Source organism: Acartia tonsa, chromosome 6, assembly GCF_053477335.1.
Source record: "Acartia tonsa isolate MP-2025a chromosome 6, ASM5347733v1, whole genome shotgun sequence".
Classification (NCBI taxonomy): Eukaryota; Metazoa; Arthropoda; class Copepoda; order Calanoida; family Acartiidae; genus Acartia; species Acartia tonsa.
The window spans coordinates 28,586,248-28,603,656 of record NC_137265.1 but is presented as its reverse complement, the minus strand read 5'-3'; the positions used below and the strand labels follow the sequence as shown (position 1 = coordinate 28,603,656).

Below are 17,409 nucleotides of genomic sequence, written 5' to 3'. Positions count from 1 at the left end.
AAATTATGCAGTATCAAAAGTTGTGATGGAAAGTCATAACGTCCAACAGGATAGCTGGAACATGGCAATTATTAATATTTGATGGATATTGTTAGTTTGTATCTTGAGGGATTCATTCTAACTGAGGCCCAAATTGCCTTTATTTATGACTGTATGAATATGTATATGTTGCTTTCTTCTTAAAACAGAGAGAAATTGCAGATTCAGCATTTAGAGAAGTTCTTTTCTTATATTGAGCTTTTGTTTTATTTTGGTAAATTTAATTTGCATATTTCAATTGCAATTTTAATTTTACGCAATTTTGATTCACGAAGATTTAAAATTATGAAATTTTAATTTTCCGAAGTTTGATGATTTTTTACAGTCATATTTTATTTAGATTTAAGTATCTATATTATTAAAACATGTTTAGATTTAAGGATCTTACTTATCTTATCTGAAAAATGTTTAGATGTAAGAATTATTTTCTGTCGAAGAAAAGTTCTAATTATTGAGAAGTTTTTATGCAATTTTACTTTTCTTTTCTAGCAAAAAGATTTAGTAGAAGAAATGTCATTATTTAATCTTTCTTTCTTTTGACGAAAAAAGTTTGAGTTGATTATTTAATTATCGATGCGATTTTTAGTATAAAATCATTACCTATTTTTATGTAGGTACCTAATTGAAGTTTAGGTACTAACGATATTAATTCATGTATTCGCAATTACATGGTCTGTAATTCTAATTTTATTGAGATTATGAGGCCATGATATAATGAGATGTGTGAGTGGTGAATGTGCAATTCATGAATGTTGAATGCTTTTCCCATTCCTTATTCCTGTCCTTATGTGGTAGCTGAGGCGGTTTGAGTTATTGTGGTATTCGTAAGTTACCATAATTAATTTTAGGCCTTATGGCCATGACATTTTAAACTCTTGTGGTTTATGTGTTGTGAGATTGTGATTTCGTGGACACTGTCTGCACGTATATTGCAAAGATGAGTATTGTGTTCGATTCCCAGTGAATAGACGGGTGTGTGTCGGTATGTAATTCTTGTATTCCCCGGCAAGTTCGAACCCATTAATCCCTTTTTTCCTTACACCAGAATTCCCCAGAGAATGAGTGTGTTACGCGGCATTCCTAACTATCTCCGCGCGTGGCTTGTAAACAAACAAAAAAGACGCGCACTTTTCCTTTGATGATTCCCATGTGAGGAGCTACGTGAATGAAAATAATGTATTGCTTGAATATACATGCGCTCTAATCCGTGGAAGATCTCAAATAAGCCTTCCTGCTTAGTTTGACATCATATGTGGTAAGAATTTATCTTTTAATTCTTGAAATAAGCGTAGAATGGTACAATTTTATGAAGAAATTTATATCATTAATTTTTCAACAAATAGACCATTTAACTGCTAAGTTTTGATATACGAATATTTTCCTTTATATTATTGATTATTTTATTCTAAAATTATCAATTTCTGATGGGATTTAATATGTTTCGTGCCAATTTAAAGTTTTTTAGAAAATTCATATTTTTTATTAAATTGAAATCACGCAACCTCGATGTTACAAAAATAATAACCATTAATTTTATGTAATTAATTCTTATATTTTTGTTTTAGACTTACTGTTTTCATGGTAATAAATACACATTCGTAAACTTCACTATGTTGGTCATTCGGAGGGCTTCGAGATAAGATTTCGAGAACGGCTAGGCAATGCGTTCCGAAACATTCATGTCTAAGCTTTTTAATAAATACAATAAAAAAATTTGGGTAAAAGATGTTGTAAAAGTAAAATGGTATGTTTCCTTAATTTTCCGAAGTTCAAATAATAACAATTATGGAAATGAATTGTAAACAAGGGTTTTGATCTCTAGAATCAAAGGCTTGTAGTAAAGCATCAGTTTAAGGATGGTGCATTTCGAATTGAAAACAATTCAAAAAGTCAAAAATTTCCACTAAAGGTTGCTATATTGCAAATACTTGTTGTATCTGGAAATATCTGGGTTTTCAACCTTAAAGGGTCACAACTATAAAATTGAATTAACTGCCCATTGTCCCCTCCCTTACTCCCTGGGGTAAACTCCTCCATTTTCTATGATTAAAAAAAGAACATTTTTGTTTATTATTCTACCTATTTGATACAAATATTTGTAATTGATTTGTTTTTCCTAAAACTTATATCTGTTAGTGTTTTGTTTATGTGTATGACACTATATTGTCATTTATCTTTCCCAATACAAAAGCCAGGGCCTTACAGTAAGTTCTTATATTCTTTCAATTTACCATACAACTTTATATGTCCCTCTATTGTTTATACTAGTAGTATGATGTATGTGATAAATAAGATCTTTAAATGGCTGACACTATATTCTATTTTATCTTTCCCAATACAAAAGCCAGGGCTTTACAGTAAGTTCTTATATTCTTACAATTTACCATACAACTTTATATGTCCCTCTATTTTCATACTAGTAAGGAGATGTGAAGAGTAAGATCTCTAGAATGGCTGACACTATATTCTATTTTTTCTTTCCCAATACAAAAGCCAGGGCTTTACAGTAAGTTCTTATATTCTTACAATTTCCCATACAACTTTATATGTCCCTCTATTTTCATACTAGTAAGGAGATGTGAAGAGTAAGATCTCTAGAATGGCTGACACTATATTCTATTTTTTCTTTCCCAATACAAAAGCTAGGGCTTTGTAGTAATATCTTATATTCTTTCAATTTTCCATATAAATTTATATGTCCCTCTATTGTTTATACTAGAAGTATGATGTATGTCTTTAGAATGACTAACACTATATTCTAATCTATCTGCTTATATAATATTAATATTCTTATTTCTAGCAGTATGATGTATATTTTACCAGTAAGATCTTTAGAATGGTTGACACAGTTTTCAAATTTACCCTACCCAATACAAAAGCCAGGGCTTTACAATGAGTTATTATATTCTTACAATTTCCCATACAACACGACACGCATTATATTTCAATTTATCCTTCCAAATACAAAAGCTTTACATCAAGTTCTTATGTTCTTTCAATTTTTCATAAAACGTCACCCCCCCCCCCCCTATCCTTATTCTACATTTTGCTACTGAAATTTTCAAGATATTGATTAAGTTATACCAATTGAAATAGTTACTATGTAGCGAAGCCTTTAGAGAATCCAAATCTTGGATTGAATTGATAAATAAATAATGAAATATAAACAACTTGAATACTTTACATCAAGGATTTAGATTCTGAAAGTTGAAAAATAGATATCTAGTTGGTTTATTTCCAAGGTAGCCAAAATACCTCTATTTAATTCTATGAAGCCTGATATCTTAGTTAAAGATAAATAAAGAAAAGTAAAAAAACGTTGTTTTACTGCATAAAACATCTTTGAAATGTTTTTTTTTAGTTTTGAGGTTAAAATAATTTCTTATAAATAATTTTGTTTAGTTTATATTTTACCAATAGGTTTTATATCTAAAATTATTTGTACAATATAAGGAGTGAACATTGATAATATTTATATTAGAAGATAATTTTTTTTATGATATTGTTAGATATGGATAAAGAATTATTTGTATTAATGTGTGAAATTGTATTGTGGTTCAATTCGTTTTTAAGGTAATTTACCTAATGGTGTCATTATTCCTGGTTAAGGATAATTTATGATCTATTGTTAAACAATATCATGATGATAACTGTTTTCATAATAATTAGATAATTAAGAAAGCTAAATAAAAATTAAACTAAATAGCTTTGAAAATTGCTAAATGCTGGCAAAATTTTAAATTTAAAAAAATACTCTCAACTATAGTACTTTCAAAGCCTTCAGACTAGTATTAGCCTAATCTATGCAGGGGGAGGGGGGGGGGGGCTTACCCTACAAGGCCTAAACATGCAGTGCCCTAACTATGCGGGACTAACCAGTAGCAAATATAACCTGACCTGACCAAACTATTCCCCCTTGTTGTTAATTTGTTTGGTAACTCTCAAAAATGGAAAAATAAGAGACCTGTAAAAGCAAATCCTTGGCCTGACAGTACCTGGAACTTGCTGCTTGGCTGCCTGCCTGCCTGCAAGCATTTCAAAAGACAAATCTCAAGTGGATTGAACAAATTTCTCCTTTTCATGTTTGTATTCAATATAGAAACACAATTCAATCTACAAACTTAAATAGACCAATAATCCAGGGAAAGCGATAGATAAATAACAAGGACGACAACATCCAAATGTAACAATGTGAGGTATAGAGCAAATGGCCAGTTGGTACACTGAAGTAAAGAAAGAGAGAGAGTGTGAAATAACTAAAAGAAAATTATTGTCCTTTTAACAAATATGCCCTTTGAATCATGAACGCCTCATAGACAGACAAAAAAATTATAGGCTATATGTGAATATATCATAGAAATTTTTACTGAAAATTTCAGCTGACAATCTCCAATAAAAGCCGAGAAAATCACATTTTCCTCATAGGTTTACGGGATGAGCTGACTGGCGGACAAACAAAGTTAATTATAGTGTGGCTTCGCTACTAATAAAAACAAAGATACTTATGTCCAAATGTAAAAACACTCAAAATATTCCCCTTTTAATTTAGAAAACATTTCAACCACCAATTGGAACCTACAGAAGGGGTAATTTTGTGTATCATCGGCCATTGTCTTATCCCTTTAGATCCCTAAAACTATTGTCTCTCTAGATACTGTGCTTATCTGCATTGGGATCTAAAGGAATAAGGCAATGGATGATAAATTGATTTACATCCACAATTATGATAGACAAAATTACCCATTATGAAGCATCAAATTATGGGTTGAAACGTTTGATCACTAAACTTAATAAACCAACCAATCAAAATTCACTAAAGTCCCCAAAGTTGTTAAGGCATCGAATTAGAAAACGTAATTATAAAACTTTTGGGACTAGTGTAATAAACAGTCCATTGTCCCCTCTCTCTGGCTTACCACAGGACATAGAGAAAATAATAAAAGAGAGAAATCGAGGTATTTGAAGGACTAAAATAGGCAGTGGGCCTAGAGGCCTATATTGAGCAATTGCCGCGCTGAATTTTTAATGTTATTCCACCACTTTTAAAAATGGGAATATCTTAAAATTAAATATAATTTCAAGACAATTATAGTTGCTGTTTGAAGCATAAATCTAATTTTTAAGGGATGATATAGAAATATTTTGAATTATTATCCATTCTGATGAAACCTAATGAAAGAATATAAAATTATCATTATTAATTTTTCATGACTTTGCTACGGACTTTAATCATAACACTCATTATCAGCTTATAAGATTTATATTGCAGTCTATCTAACTTATATTTTTTAATAAATAAACGTTTTTACAAATTTAATATGAACATTTGATTGTAAATTATAATAATCAGTTTTTCAGTGCCATCTAGCTTTGGATATAGAACTAGAATATCAAAGCGTTCATCAATTTTTATTTTGCCTGTATTTTTCTTGTTTTGGATTTTTGTCACTAAAGGGCCAAACCCTGAGGGGTAAATAACATCACTTGAAAATGTTAAAAATATTGTAAAAACGAGTATTGTCTGAGAAAGAACATAGATAGCTTTACAGATTATTCACTTATTTAGATTATTCAGTTATGAAATTTTTTATTTAATATTTAGCCTTAGTTTTAATGTATGTCTTTGAAGTAGACAACTAGCGAACCTGGTGGCTGAGAGCTAAACTATTAATTTTTTATTAGTAAACATTTAAACGTTTTATCATGTTAATTAGATTTAAATATTACATTTAGGCTAATTTGAAAAAAAATAAATTTTTAATCATAAAAGGTGAACCCTCCTATTTTTAAACTAGGCGAAACATACTTTTCTGCTGCACTAAGACCGTCCGCGGCTGTTTGTTTTTTAAGATTCTAAATCAAATTGTATTTTAAATATTTTCTTAAATTTTTTTTAAAACATAATAAATTAAAGAAAAATAATAATAATTAATAAGATAAATTTTTTTTTATTTTTTTTTACATATATAGAATAGGTTATGATTAAGATGCAAAAAGCCGCGGACGGTTTAGATAAATAGCAGACAAATTATTTTAGTAGGGGGGAAGTAATATTTTACAATGAAATTGGGGTGAGTATTCATCCTCTTATCCTTTTTCCTTATGCCACAGGACAATGTACAAACTGCTTATATACCAGCAGTACAAAGATAGTAAAAAACGTACGGCATACATAGACTGGGGTCGCTTTTCTTTGTATTTGCGTGCATCAGTAAAAAAAAACTACTGTCACTGTAGATACTTTGCTTACCTGACTCTATTGTGCTGGTTCTCCATTCTCTAAGAGGTCTATGTACAAATTGTGAATGTACCGGCAGTACAATGATAGTTAATACACATATTATAACTATTAAGATTAACTTATACATTTGTCATCTAAAATAACTAGATTTTAGGCATTTAAACCTTATCTGAAAACAAAATTAGTTATTAATTTATCAGAATTTGGAAGGAATTGTCAATAAATTAATAAAATAATAAAGAATTAGGAGTAAATTATGGAACATGAGGCATAAGACAATGAACAAAAAAAATTTTTTTGTTATGATAGAAAAAAATATTGGTTTTGTGAATCATAAAGCGTGAACATTGTTAATTATGACCATCTAATTAAGATTTAATGAAAATACCTAAAAATTTTAAGCTAATGAATTGAAAAAAATTTTATCCAATTTCAATTATATAGTCCAATGTACCATCCAAAACCTGGAGTTACCAAAATACTTTCTCTCTTTTTTTCATAACACTGAACATCTAATTCACTTTGTCCAGCCCTGAATTTTGTGTGATTCACCCACTACTTTTGGAGGTTGTCATCCTTGTTAAATACCAAGAAACTGAATCAATTAAGAAAATTAGCGATTCATAAATTGCATTGTAGAGTGAGGGAAAAATGTTTAGTACATCACACTCTGCGTGTTAAAAATCACTTTAATTTGTTTGTTTGTAAATATAACAACACTACTGGGTATTACTATTCAATGAGAAAAAGTGAGAACAAATTTGGGAATATCCATCCTTTTCAAGGTGGCCATACCTTTAAAAAGTAATTAGGTCGAATCAATCTTTCTATCCGTCCGTAGAGACTTTTGTAATATGTTGATATTATGTCAGTAATGACCACTCTTATTTAATGCTATTGATATAGTCGAAATAAACAATTAATCTTGTAAATCATTTGATAGGCACAAAAATTGACAGGTTAAATTTAGATGGAGATTAACCCTTACAGATCGGGGGGGGGGGGGGGGGGGGGGCTCCAAGAGCCCCCCCCTCTAGTTTTTTCAATCTCATTTTTTTTGTAGGTAAGATGGAGTGCTGTGACTTCATGACTTTTTAAGTTTAGTAATTATACGTCGGCAAGAGTTGATTTTATTAGGATATCTGGTCTGTGTCGGTCGTGGTGTCCGGTCAAAGTCGGTTGGGTAGCACCAAAATTCTAAAAAAATTCTAAAAAAATCTTAATTTCTACATTATGACTTTTGTGCATAAGGAGAAACCTAAAATTTTTTTGGTGAATACTTAGATATCAATGACCTTCTGAGAAAAAATGTGTTATGACCGTTTGACCGCTCCCTGACCGACTTTATGACCGATTTTTGTCCGGCTTTTACTACAGACATATGTCATGAAAATCATGGCTTCTATTACAGCTAGAGTCCTATAATTTTTTTTGGTAAATCCTTGAGCAACATCAAACAGATAAAAATATTAATCGGCGCCGCCAACCGCCGTTTTACCGCCGTAACCGCCGAAAATGGCGGTTTCCGTTATTTGCCGTTTTTTGGCGATGATCAGAAAAGGTAATTTTTTTGTTATGAAAAATAATAGTTCGTCCTAAAATTTGGTCATCCTAGCTGCAAAATTGGCCGCTCTACAGCTGTTTTAAAATTTAGCGGCTGGCCGCTAAAAAGCGGCTAAGGAGCGGCCTGGCTGCTATGACTAGAAAAAGTAATTTTCTCTAAAAATAAACATGAACCACCAGAAAAAAATTTTACGTCTTTATCTGTAACAGGAGCCGAGATAGAGGGGGGGGCTCTTGGAGCCCCCCCCCCGATCTATTAAGGTGGGAATTGGGGCCCGAGCTGTAAGGGTTAACAAATACATTCTACCTTTAGCCGACGGAAAAGTTGTTGGCAAAATAGTTTGTTTTGCGTGGATATTACAAAATTCCTGGCACGTGCAATAGCCCAAGTCACACATCAAGTAAAATAAACTTTTATATCCTTTCTCAAACACAAGCCTTTAATTTTTAACCATCTACAGATGACATAATATACACCAATGAATTCATTTGAATAATGTCAGGTCGATAATATGTCAGCCATTACAGAATACTAAAAGTTTAAACAATGTCAAATGCTCTTTTTAAATCTAAAACATTGAAAGATTATCATTGCTTCACTACTTATGTACATAATTATACTCATAATTCTTTTTAGCTGCGAATCTAATATCTAAGTGTTTGTGTCTGTCTGTTGGTCGGTCTGCCTGTCTGTAATGGTAAACTAGCCCGGTTTTACAAGAAGTGTTGAAAAAATATGTTTAGTTTATTACAATTGTCTTTATAAGTGGATACCTTTACCAAACTTTCCATTAAAATGAAGTTGTTTGACATTTGTAGTTCATATTCGATTTGGGAGAAATTGCCATTTTTTTTTAATAATTGTGTGCAAGATTTTCATTCATAGCATATGCCATTAGGGCAGTAACGTTCATAAGGTTTTGCCAAGGGGCTGTATTTTAAAGGGGTTCAAAAAGAGTAAGGCCGGCTTACCTAACTTCAATTTTAAGTTGCATTTTGACATCTCCAACACCTTCTTTCATCACGCCTATGCTTTTAGGATCAATATAAAACCGTATCTAGCCTAGGTTTTTAAGGTTACTATTTTGAGATCTGGACTATTGACTATGCAAGCTGCATTGTGTATTGTTGAAATATAATACAAAAGCATCTTTTCAGGTAGCCAGTGATAGCACAATTTACGATAAATTAATCTTCCCCCTTATTGGTACGGTTTAATTAATTTGCAACCCATCTTTCTCCCCTCCCGCCCCCCCCCCCCAAAAAAAAATGGGAGAATTTGAAACATAAAACTTTTTTGGGGGTGGGAGGGGGGAGATATTATTTATCTCTATTGTCCCATCCCGAATCCCTAAAGAATCTTGTACATTTTGGGAGGAAGAAGTGGTTGTAGATTTATCTAAATGAAATTGTTCCCTAAACCTCCCTGAAAAACAAAAGCATTTTTCCAACATTAGAATAAATTTTTATACTGTTCTTCAATGCTATAGTCAGGGACTAGGAGGATAATTGGTGATAAATTAATCATCGCTCTGAATTTCCCTGATAGAAAGTGTCGACATTTCGATATTGTGTCCGTTAATTGTGTTTTTACTAAGCCGAAGAGTCTATATAAACTCTTTAAATGACAACACTTTGGTCAAGTTCTCCACAATATTCTAAAAAAAAAAATTTTGAGAGGGGAGGGGCATAGACATTAAAATTTTCTCCTAAAGCTGTACAATAAAACATCTTCCCTCCATAGTTATGTTTGAGGAGATAACTTTCTACTAACTTTTTCCGCACTAATTATATTCCACCAATTATAAAGAATTTTGGCGTATAGTTTCTTTCGTGACAACGCCTCTTAAGGGGCGTTTCGTCGTATTTTTTACAGTAGATTTTCTCCTATATCTAGCCCCTGCTTTGGGCCCTAACCGTGCGGAACCAATTCCCTAACTCTGCGGGGCAATGACCTAACCTAAAATAACCTATCATAAGCAACTGTGAAAATACGACGAAATGCCCCCTAAGAGGCGTTGTCACGAAATGAACTATTTTTGTTTATTATAACTGAAGAAAGATTAATTTATTGTCAATTATGCTATCCCTGTATCACTGACTATAATGGGGTGCATCTTTTTGTACATTTGTAAAGAATGTTTTTTTTCAGTTTACTTTGTTTAACTTTTATTTGCTTCGGTGGTTGTAAACCCCTGTTGAACCTAGAACCTAAGTGTTGACATACAATATTAACCAGTTATGTCGACTACAAGGATAGGACAATGTACATTAAATAAATCATTCAGAAGCGCTATAATATGATATTTTACACTAAAATTATCCTAAATTAATATCTAAAGATTTCCTAGTTCAAAGCATTATGAACAAAAACTATAGGACTATAAATATTGGACTTGATTATAGAAATGCTTCGCTTAAAATATCGTACCTTTTTTCCTAGGAATAAATGTTGCCAATATAAGATGAATTGGATATAAAAATACACAAAAATTTTTTGGCAAAAAACAATTATAGAGTTGCTACGCTTTCTAAATAGAAACTAATTGTTACAGGAATAATAATCTAAAGTTTGAAATCGTTAAGGCAATTCTAACATCCATAATAATGGAAAACCGCTTACTGTTACAGACGGACATATTCCTAATTATAGAAAAGCATCGCTTTTAAAAAGTACTTTAAGCCCAACCGGTAAAATACTAGATGGTACCAGCTTAATTAGAATATATTTCAAGCATATGAACAACTTCAAATACAAGAATGTAAACATCCATTGGTAGCAAAGTACTATCTTATATAAAAGTAGCATGATGAATGTGTATCTGTTGCAAAGATTCTCGCTAACTGCTGAACCAATCTGGATTTTCTTTACAGTGAAGCTGCGCCTAGGTCCAGATAAGGTTTATAACTATTTTGAGGGGTGGTATCTCCACCCACAAATTGAAAGTGGAGTAGTATTTACTCTTTAATTATCTTAACAAATAACTCAAATAAAACACTTCCAAATCAACTTTTAACTAGATAAATAGCGGCATCACAAAAAAAAGATTGAAATACTGTATTTTGTGGGTGATTGTAGCACCCACAAACCTTATAGCCCAAAATCATCTATGAAAAAACCAGCATGAAAATTGTGTAACCATAGTTACTGCCGTTTACGAGATCTTAGCGAACATAAAGACTTTTAAATATTATGTTACTTTAGTATTTAGGATAGTCATTAGCACCGTTACAATCAATGTAATAATAAACTGATATTATGACGTACAAATCAGTATTATAGAGAGGCTTTGCCATATAATATTTTTTTCCTTAAATTATACATTGACAATTTGAATTCTAACTAGAGGTTATGTCCCTAGCATTTAGGGGCTTTGTATTCAATAAGGAAGAGATGATCTAGAAAAACAGCTCAAAACCTCATAGAATCTTTGTACAGCTTAATAGAGAACTCAATCAGTTCAGTAGTTCTTGAGATCTTAACCATCAGACAAAAAAACATACTACTTTATATAATAGGACATAACATTGAGTGTTAACTTCTATAGTATTGGTTGTAGACTGATTTAATAATATTATTAATATTATGTAACTAGTAAAAATGCACTATAAATTCAAATGGTATTAGTAGATGGGAGTTAAAAGTTAAACTGGATTGGTTTGTAAGATACCACTTTGAGTTTTTTTCTACTACATTTTTTAAAATATGCATCTTTATATAGGGAGTAGGAACATTAAGTTGAATAACAAAATAATGCTCATTTATCCTGTACTAGCGGCATTAGAGTAAAACACTAGAGGAGGAAGACGTTAAATAACTGTATCTCTCCATCGCAGTGTCCTTGTGCGGACTCTCAATTGGGTCATTGAAAATCATACAATGGTGTCGTTAATGTTAAAACAGCCAAGTAGTGGAAAACTATTTGGTAGCAGACGAAAAAGGTAATTGAAGTAGTATATTCATCTATACTTTAGATCTGTTCTAGTGGCTATTTTCTCATAAAGGCATCAAGGAGCACTTGAAAAAAGAGATGGAATGGGGAGGCGCTCCACTTTTAATTTTGAAAAGAATTTTTCTTGGAGGTGGGTTCATTTTTTTCTGGGTGTGATTTCTCTTGGAAGGTTGGTAGTACCCTACCCCAAAGAGTCAGTATCCTTACCAGGTCCTATGAGAAGTTTTAATCATAAGGAGAATCATATCGGTTCGGCGGTAAGCAAGATCCTTCTATACAGGAAAACAGACACAGATCCTGTTACTTTTTATATCAGGGTTCGTTCGTTTATACGTACGTAACGTCATTGATTTAGGCATGATAGAATCATACTATCGATTTTAAACATTGCATTATAATTTTCAGAACAGGAAGGTGCAGTCTAGAAAGCGTAGCAACACTAAAATAATTACCAAAAGTAAATTAAAAATGCACATATTGCTACCAGTAGCTAATATATGCATTATTACCGATGTTACACCAGATTTTTATGTTCTGTAATAAAGTGAAAATTGCAACTGGCTAAAAAACGATACCCCCCATCCAACCCCTCCCTTTTTAATGGATAAATGAGCTGACCTTTATATTGATGACAATTTTTCCCCTGTTATAACATCCACGTATATTCTACATCCATTTAGTGGCTACAGTATTGATTAAAATGTGCATAAGAGAATTGTTTCCAAACTCCAATTGTTGTCTATTATAGTTGCTTAGGTAGTGGCAATATTCATTTCAGTTCGTTTTTGGTCAACACACATCCCACCCTTACACAAGTTTTCATACATGTTTCTATTTTAAAGTAAGAATCGTCCCATAAATTTCAAACCTTTGTAAATTCCTACAGCAATACCCAACATATTTGTATAAATTAAAGGGGGGCTTACATTAATCACTAATAGGATAATTCATTGCTTGTCTCTAACGAGAGGAGCGGAAAATTTTTGGCTGCCTGTCTGATTAATAAGGGAAGACTCAAATATTTATAATTAATAGCTTATACAATTTAAAGTCAACATATGTATGGGGTTGCTATAATTATCCAAAAACGACATGTCAATTCACTAATAGACTGGAAACCTATATCAGACAGAATAATTAAGGCTAGATTCCAATCAAGGCACTGCAAGTTGACCCTTATCCAATGCTATGCCCCAACAAATGACAAAAGTGAAGAAGTAAAACAAGAGTTTTATGATCAACTGCAATCAATCAGAAACTCAGTACCCAAACATGACATGTGTCTAGTTCTTGGAGATATGAATGCTAAAGTAGGAACTGACAGGACTGGAGTGGAAAATGCAATGGGACACTTTGGCATAGGTACAAGAAATGAAAATGGAGAACTTTTACTTGAATTCTGTTTAAATAATGATATGGTCGTAGGAGGTACATTATTCCAACACAAAAACATTCACAAATATACCTGGACAACACCTGATGGACAAACAAGAAACATGATTGACCATATTATGATCAATAGAAAATGGGTCAAATCAATGCAAGACTGTAGGAGCTATAGAGGAGCCGACATATTCAGTGACCATGAACTAGTTGTCAGTAAGATTAAATTAAAGCTGAAGCGTACTGGCCATGATAAAAAGAGTGAGATTGGCAGACAATATGATTCTTCAAGATTAAAGGACCCAGTGATAAAGAATGAATTTGTCTTAAAACTCAGAAATAGATTTCAAGTCTTAGAGGACCTAAATGACGAGACTGAGATCACTTGGACTTCAATTAAAGAAAACTTTCAATCTACTGCTAAGGAAATCCTAGGACACAAGAAACCAGAGAAAAAGGACTGGATCTCTGAAGAAACATGGAACAAAATAGAAGAGAGAAAGAATCTTAAAAACAAAATTCATAATGCTCAACATTTGGCTGACATGGGCAATTTAAGAGCTGAATATACTGCTAAAGACAAAGAAGTCAAAAAACGCACAAGGAAAGACAAGAGAGATTACATTGACAATCTGGCTGAAAAGGCCCAGAGAGCAGCTGACTTCGGTAACATGAAAACAGTATGCAACATAACCAAGCAATTAAGTGGCAAATATAACAAAAAGAGTGGTGAAACTATCAAGGCTAAAGATGGTAAATTACTCACTACAGAAAAAGAAGTTGCTGAAAGGTGGAAATCGCATTTTGAAGAAGTGTTGAACAGACCTGAACCTGAAATTACTGCTGAACCAGAACCAGGACATGAAATAGACATAGACACAAGACCACCAACTATTCAAGAAGTTAAAGCTGCTATACATAGTCTAAAGAACGACAAAGCACCTGGACCTGACTTGATAACTGCTGAAATGCTTAAGGCAGACATAGATCTTTCTGCTAGGACTCTGACTGATCTCTTTGATAAAATTTGGAGACAAGAAAAGATACCAACTGACTGGTCTAAAGGTATAATCATAAAACTACCTAAGAAGGGAGATTTGAACAATTGTGATAATTGGAGAGGAATTATGCTGCTTTCTATCCCAAGCAAGGTCCTATGTAAAGTTATTTTAAATAGAATTGATGAGAAAATTGACAATAAACTAAGAGAAGAACAAGCTGGGTTCCGTGCTGGAAGAGGCTGTGTTGACCAAATTTTCACCCTTAGGACAGTTATTGAACAATGTGTTGAATTTAACAAGCCACTCCATGTAAATTTTGTTGATTTCTCTAAGGCCTTTGACTCCATACACAGACAAACACTCTGGAAAATACTAAGAAGTTATGGTATACCTGAAAAGATGATAATTATGATAACTAAATTTTATGACAACTTCCAAGCCTGTGTTTCAGTTGGAAACAATAAGACATCTGATTTCTTTAAAATAAGCACTGGAGTTAGACAGGGATGCATTTTATCACCTATTCTATTTATATTGGTCATTGACTGGGTGATGAAGAAAACCACAGAGGACAAAAAACGTGGTCTCCAGCTGGGCATACTAGGACACCTAGAAGATCTGGACTTTGCTGATGATCTGGCACTGATTTCAGAAACAATTAAACATCTACAAGCTAAGACAGATAGACTAGTCAAATACGCAGGACAAGTCGGGCTCTTTGTTAATGTCAAGAAGACTGAAATTATGAATATACCTACAAACCCTGATCAAACTATAACAATAAATGGTGAACAATTGAAACAAAGCAACAAATTCACCTATTTGGGGAGTGTTATCAGCAGTGAAAATGGCTCAAAAGCTGATATTAAAACCAGGATTGATAAGGCTAGGGTTGCTTTCAACAGTCTACACAACGTTTGGAATTCAAAGAAACTTGCTCTGAAAACAAAAATCAGACTTTACAACAGTAATGTAAAATCAGTTCTTCTTTATGGAGCTGAATGCTGGAGAACTGTGAAAACTGAAACAAATCAACTTAATGCATTTCACAATAGCTGCCTAAGAAGAATTTGCAAAATATTCTGGCCAAACAAAATATCAAACATTGAGCTGTATGCTAAGACCAAGTGCAATAGTATTGAAGCAGAAGTGAAATTTAAAAGACTAAGATGGCTAGGACATGTGCTCAGAATGGAACAAAATAGGTTTCCAAAAAAGTGCTTAAAATGGAACCCCACCACTGGTAAACGTAAACGGGGACAACCAAAAATGACCTGGAGGCGGAGCACTGAAAAGGACCTCTTTAATTTGAAATTAACATGGGGAGAAGCTGAAGCACTTGCCACAAAAAGGAATTCATGGAGGAGCAGGGTGGCCGTATTCTCTGGACTCCACAGTCCAAAAGAGAGACGCGACTGAACTGAACTGAACAATTTACTGTACAATCAGAAGTAGCAAGCAGTAAGTTGTGTGTGTATGTATGTACTAGAAGATCTCGTAACCAGCTGAACCAGTAATTGAACATTTACAATTCAGTTAAGTTTTCTTTCTAGGGCAAGTTTTAAGATACTTGTAGAAGATGTACGTATAAACTTCAAAAAAAACTTTCAGTAAAAAACATGGGGATCAGCTGCCAGGCCTCTTTGGTTGAAGGAAAGGATGGATTGATGGTCAACTATTTTCAGGGAACTTTTATATTGTTCCAGGTTGGGCTTTAGAATGTTTTGCGAGAAAGTACATCACCCCCCCCCCCCTTCCCGAAGTGTAAATTCATCTCCCCCCCACACAAAATAATGGGGATATCATCCATTCCACACCACTCTCGAGGCGACGCCTTATACAAGAGGCACGATGTCCGTTAGTGTGCACTAAAAGATCTTGCTATAGAAAATTAATATTGTTGCTTGGCTATATTTTAAAGTAAATAAAAGCCCATATAATAAATATAGAAAGCCTAGATCACCAATCCAGCTTATATCAACAACAATTTTTTTTAAATCACGAAACCTATACATTTTTTCACCTGTCTTTGTTTGGCAACACATCGTAAAATTGACGATCTCTCGTCTGCTAGGCATTATTTTATTTATTTTAGACGGATTATTGTGTCTTGTCGACCATCTAGGTTAATAAATCTATTTTCAAAATAGCTTCAGGCAGGAGAAAAATTTACTTTAATGTGATAATATTTGAGACCAACTATTTTTGAAACATTTTAATGCATTGATTTTACATTTGGGTTTTTTACGTGCCTTTAGAGGAGCACCCTTTCCCCTTCTATTTCTTACTTACTACTCAAATAGATCCTGTTAAAACGGTGTGCAATCATTTTCGCTTACAAATCACAACCAAAATTTCTGAGCCACTTTTGACAACATCTATTAAAGGGAATTCAAATGGTAGAACAAACGAACATGTACATTGCATAGATATTAAACTGAAAAACAGAATATCAACTTAAATGTATAGGTAAACAAATTGTTGCAAAATTGCCTAAATTAAGAACATAATTACACTTTAAGAACTAAATTATAGAGATGTATTGCTTAAGATATTGTACCTAGTTGTCATAGAAATTATTGTTACAAAAAAAATCTGATTAATAGGATATAAATCGTTGTCAAAAAGATAAAAAAAATAGCATGTTTTAATGGACGTACTAACACTGGTAACAATTAAAGAGTTGATATACTTACTAAATTGTACCTAACTGTTGCAGGAATCATCATGCTAAAAGTTTGAAATCGATAGGAAAAAATTCAACATGCCTAAATTGCCAGCTTATATCAACAATAAAATTAATTTAGAAAAATAACACGAAACCTATACGTGTTTTTCAGCTGTCGTTGGAGGGCAACACATCGTAGAAATGACGACCTCTCCATTTGCCCCACAAATATCATTTTAGATTTATTTCGCTTGTTGGTTACACATTATACCCATACCTGTGAAATTGCTGCAACCCTAATTATAGAAATCTTTGATGCTGTGATTTCTATACGAACTTTATGAGAATATGTGGAATTGATAAAACCAGTTTCTGCCCAAAAATGTGATTAACATTTTCTCTAAAGCACAGAAATACATAAGAAATTAATTACAGGGATCTTCTGGGATAACACAGTGGCCGTTATATTCATGTACGTACATCCCCAATGAACAATCTCTTCTTTAGATTACAATTAGTCAGCTCATAACAATAACGAAATTAATTCGGAAGAAAATGACG

The 17,409-nt window shown here is 32.8% G+C and overlaps 1 protein-coding gene across 1 annotated transcript in view; it reads right to left on the bottom strand.

Annotated features, from left to right (window-relative positions):
- Window positions 1-6,451, bottom strand: part of mgl (low-density lipoprotein receptor-related protein megalin) — a 254,385-nt gene extending 247,934 nt beyond the window's left edge. The window contains exon 1 of the mRNA XM_080164265.1: window positions 6,290-6,451. Coding sequence (XP_080020391.1) covers window positions 6,290-6,407 — 118 coding nt within the window. The 5' untranslated portion in view covers window positions 6,408-6,451. The remainder of the gene's footprint in view (window positions 1-6,289) is intronic.
- Between the last annotated feature and the right edge of the window lie 10,958 nt (window positions 6,452-17,409).